The sequence below is a fragment of the Protobothrops mucrosquamatus genome, unplaced genomic scaffold (assembly GCF_001527695.2).
Source record: "Protobothrops mucrosquamatus isolate PMUCROS unplaced genomic scaffold, P.Mucros_1.0 scaffold8381, whole genome shotgun sequence".
Lineage (NCBI taxonomy): Eukaryota > Metazoa > Chordata > Lepidosauria > Squamata > Viperidae > Protobothrops > Protobothrops mucrosquamatus.
The window spans coordinates 1-5,183 of NW_015394177.1; the positions used below are offsets into that span (position 1 = coordinate 1).

The 5,183-nt window shown below is 40.8% G+C and overlaps 1 protein-coding gene across 1 annotated transcript in view; it reads left to right on the forward strand.

The window, feature by feature from the left end:
* Positions 1–1,979: 1,979 nt before the first annotated feature.
* The window catches only part of LOC107300769 (solute carrier family 43 member 3-like), a gene marked incomplete at its 5' end in the record, with an annotated part of 5,679 nt that continues 2,475 nt past the window's right edge, over positions 1,980–5,183 (forward strand). Inside the window, 3 exons of the mRNA XM_015830061.1 lie at positions 1,980–2,026; positions 3,308–3,384; positions 3,748–3,840. Coding sequence (XP_015685547.1) covers positions 1,980–2,026; positions 3,308–3,384; positions 3,748–3,840 — 217 coding nt within the window. The remainder of the gene's footprint in view (positions 2,027–3,307; positions 3,385–3,747; positions 3,841–5,183) is intronic.

The window sequence follows — 5,183 nt, forward strand, 5'->3', positions numbered from 1 at the left end:
AACCAAAGAGAGAAGCAACCTAGAATTAAGGAGAAATTTCCTAACAGTTAGAACAATTAATCAGTGGAACAACCTGCCTCCAGAAGCGGTGAATGCTCCAGCCTGGAAGTTTTTAAGAAGAGACTGGACATTTCAGACATTTGTCTGAAATGGTATAGAATTTCCTGCCTGAGCAGGGGGTTGGATTAAATGACCTCCAAGGTCCCTTCTAACTTTATTATTATTATTATTATTATTATTATTATTATTATTATTATTATTATTATTATTATTATTATTATTGTTGTTGTTGTTGTTGTTGTTGTTGTTGTTGTTGTTGTTGTTGTTGTTGTTGTTGTTGTTATCTATTGACTAGTGCGTGGTGTTGCAAGCCAGCCATGCTGTCTCTCCTCCAGACACTGGTACCTGCCCTTCATGGGCATCTAGTCTCGGGCTATCTGCCCGAGAAGAAATTTTCCTACATAAAACCTTGCAAGGTGCATCTTAGACTTATGTGGACTCCTTATATACCTCAAAACATTTTTGGTTTAGAACTGCCAGTTCCTACAAGGGTGAGGCCCTGGTGTATTGCTGAATATGTGAAGTTCAAGTGGTGTAAGTGGATTATACAAGAGCTATTGTCACTTTCTTGTCTCTGCCTGTCATCCTATTGTGGCATATCCCATGTAATTGCTGTAAGATAGTGTCATTTTGTGCACTTTGTGGGATATTCATACAGTAGGCATTGCAATCACTTATGACAGGAGTCACCTTGATTGGGATATTTGGCGCCTGGTGGTGAACTTACTAAGAGTTTGACTAGTTCCCTCTTGTCCACCAATCTTTAGTCTTTTACAAGGCTGATACATCTCTGTCCAGAAAAAAAAGGCCCATCTGAGAAGCAACTGAAGTTCAATCAGGAGTTCCACTCTATATTTATCCTCCACCCCCCACCCCTTCCAATGTATAGCTGAGATGTTTTTGGACAAATGTCTACTAGTCTCAGAGAAGATTGGTAAGCTGGTTGGCTCTCCTTCCTGTTGCTTGGACTTTCAGAAGAAGAGAAGAGAACTGATTTCAGAAACACTTAACCTGACATGTTACTGGGTGCAGAACATCTCCAACCAGGTGATAGGTCACTCGGGCTTTGCACTTTGCATTACCTCAAAGCCCCCATCCTAAAGTTCCACTAGCCAGATGAGACTTTGTGCACTGGATGTGCAGAGAGGCTGCTTCTGGCATATCCAGGAGCTGAGTGGAAGCATCAGAAGAGGTTCTGTTGAAACTGCCAGAGGCAGCCTCAGCAGTGAAGGAGGCAACTACTTTGTTTTGCTTTCAGAAATATAGACTGGATGTTATTTTGTGAACAGTTTCAAATCGTGCTTCATGTGAAACTTCATGATTTTGTTGTTGTTAATTGCGAAGTCGTGTCCAACCCATCGCGACCCCATTGACAACGTTCCTCCAGGTCTTCCTGTCCTCTACCATCTTCTGGAGTCCATTTAAGTTCACGCCTACTGCTTCAGTGACTCCATCCCAGCCACCTCATTCTCTGTCGTCCCCTTCTTCTATTGCCCTCAATCTTTCCCAGCATTAGGCCCTTCTCCAGTGAGTCCTAATCATATGTACGATACATTACTAATTAGCTTAAACTAGAATTTAGCCCCAAATTGTACTTGCCTGCTCACTTCTCCCATTTCTTTTAATTTCAATCTTATGTTCTCTTCCTCGGTCAGCATAGTTTCTTTCATTCTCCCTGAGTATTTCCAATATCCTCAATCCAAAACTTCATTTTACTGATACATCTGCCTGACCAGTTGACCTTCTTCTTCTAACAATGCCCATAATTGCCACAACTACCTACCATATCTACTGACCTACCTATCTAAGTTAAGGATGGAAAGCTGGAGAAGAAAGCCACAGTATCTGGTGGAGATGAAGTGAAAATATGCTACAACTTCATATACACTCACAGCTCAGGCTCTCCTTTTGTTTTCCAGATCCTCCTACACCATTGGTACTCTCCTCATTGCATTTTCTTCAGCAGGTGAGTGCTTCTGAATGAAGAGCCCACTTGAGCTCACTAAACATGGTGTTGGTATCCATGCCAGTTGCCAAGGGCCCAAATTCTGATCATGTGACTGCAGAGGCTGTGTGACAGGCATAAGTGCAAGAACTGGTAATAAGTCATTTTTTTCAGTGGTGTTGCAACTTTTAAAGGTTGCTAAATAGATGGTTGTAAGTCTAGGACAGGGGTGTCAAACTGCCGGCCCGCAGGCCGGATGCATCATCTGGAAGCCGCGCCCACCCCATTGCCAGCAATGGCAAAACCGGCCCGATACGTTGCGCGATGTCACATGACATCGCGAGTTTGACACCCCTGGTCTAGGACTACCTGTAGTTACACAGTTTGGGAAACTTGGATAAATTTTACTGATTTTGTAGTTCAAATTAATACTGTCAGATACAGACAGTATCTTAAAAGTTATACAGAAAAGGAAATACTGTACTGCCAGGTTTTCTTTCATATAAAGGTAACAACTGCTGTTTTTTTTAATTTTTCTTTAATGCGACTACTAAAAAGCTCCAAGATCTTTGTTCTCCCTATTCTATTAATTCATCCTTAACTTAAGGCAATTTAGTGGGTCCAACTAGTGATAGTGGACCATGGAGTTAAGCGTAGTACATAGAATGCCTTGGTAACTGGTTAATAATGGCCATGTTTAAACTAAACTTTGTTGGCTAAATGAGAAGTAATGGCTATCCATTTACTGTTCAAAGCTTGATAAGTAGTTAGATGTGAAGGATATACCATATCCTAGGTTATAATTGTGCTATTCTCTGAATCAACTTGACTGGGATTTATCTTAATGTTCATTTATACATTTATCTTGAAAGATTACAAGGTGTCCGACTGGATGGGTGCCTCTTGAGAAATAATTCTACTGTATGTGTTTTGTTGAGAGCTGACACTAGCATTCCACAAAAATCATGTGCACTGTCTAGCTCACTTCTGCTCATGCACATCTGGCCGATACTTTTTGCTAATATTTATCAAAAGGCAAAGGCAGGACAAAGACTGTGGGCTCAGGCTTTTTATTAGTAATTTCTCAGAACTGGTATAAAATATATGTTGCTATAGTTTGCTATGCTCCATACTATGTACATTGGGAATTGTTAGGTTGGGAGCTGTTAGCCAATATATGAATGGCTATTCTTGCACTAGCACAACCGATTTTTTTAGTTCTGCACTGTGAATGAATATGGAAAATGGGCAACAATACTTTGAAAGATAGATTATCTATATCTTGGTTTTTCTTCTTTCCAGCCACTGCAATAATGTTGTATCCAGCATTGACATTTATCTCTGTTGGTGGGATCCTTCTCATTCTCACAAATATGCAGGTTTGAATTTCTTCCCTTATGCATCCTACTGGGGAGGGATTCTGGGAAAGAACTTTGGAGGGGGGGGGCATGGATAAGTCTAACCACAACAACTTTTACTTGGGTGGGGGGAGATCCCAGAGATATCTTTATTTCCTCTTTTTGGGATATTCAAAACAAATTGGGAAAAGAGAACCATTATGTCATTTTCCTGCATGTTCAGAATGTATCAGGCTAGTCTGGAGATGAAATCCCATGAAAGATGGCCACAGGCATAGAAGAAATCTATTTTACAAATTGCTTATTCTTCCATAGCATCTATTTTTTTATATTCTAGCCTAAGTAGAACTGAAGGGGATTGGCCCTTTTAATTTATTTCTCCAGATTGGGAATCTGTTTGGAAAACATCGGTCCATCATCATTACCCTCTACAATGGAGCCTTTGATTCTTCCTCAGCTGTATTTCTTATCATCAAGGTTGGTGAGAAAGGCTTTTCCATTTTTGTTTTGCCTCCCATATCAATTTATCTTTAATTTTAAAAATGTTCCTACTTCTATCTTTGGGCTTTTCTGCCTTGTTGCTGCTTTTGGTAGGTGCGGGATTACCATTGTCGGCACAAAATTTCCTCATTGTCCTTATCTGTAGCACTAAACCATGACCTTAAACCCATCTAAATTATCAGCACTAAATGAATTAATGACTAGCTGATAATTGGATTAGACATTCAAAGAAACAGCCTACTTCAAAGCAAGCCAGGCTGCAACCTTAGGATTGAGGCTAAGACATAAAGAGAGCAAGATCATGGTGTGTGGAGGACGATAAGAGAGGAGATAAGCAAGATTGGGGGAGGGGGAATAATAAACTAGCATAAATAGTTAATTGAATTGTCCTGAATTGGTTTAACCTTCAGAGATATTTGATCTGGATTTATATGCTTAAAAGTAAGACTATAGATAATACTTTTCCTTCTTGCCTCCAGCAGATTCATTTTCTCATTAAAGGACAAGTTCAGGCTGATTTGGAAATACTGTACATTTCTGCACAAATTAGCCACGCATACCCAAGAGCGTTAGTTGTATGCAGACAGCTCCTTTGCTAGTGGGCATTAGAGAAAGGTCACCGTTTGCATTTGGCCATGAATCTGGGACATTTTCACCATTAATGCTGTTAACAGCCAATTGATATTACCAAAGTCACCTCTCTGCATTCAGGTAGTCCTGAACGTGAGGCAGAGCAGAGTTTACAGCCAAAATGAGACAGTTGCCTACTTCATCCTTCTTGGTAATGGTATTGGTTCTTCTCCAGTGAAAATCAGTCTTGCGGATCTCTGACTTTGAGCAAAAGATTATGAGGGAAAGAGGCTCTGCATCCCTTTCCCTTTTGCCATTTGTTTGAGATATCTAGGTTTAGATGGATCAGCCACAGAAGGTCTGTAGGCTTTGGGCCATGACTGACTCTCAGATCAACCTTTTTGATGGGATTGTTGCCGAGGGAAATAGGAAGAGGGAATGCTATGTATACCATCTTGCGCTCCTGAAGGAAAGGTGGGTTATATATATGTAGGTCTTTAGTTATTCGGGTTTTCTCCCGCGTAGAATTAAAAGTACCTTGGCGACATATCCAAACCCACACAGATGATGAGGCACAACCACAAACTAGAAGCCAGTCCACAGCTGCATCATCAGCCACTTTAAACCCCTCCAATCCATACATGAAGCAAACTGACACCCACCATAAAGATGTGGCACGACCACGAACACGAAGCCAAACAACAGCAATGAAGCTCACCATCTCAAATCCCCCTGCAACTCAAACTAAC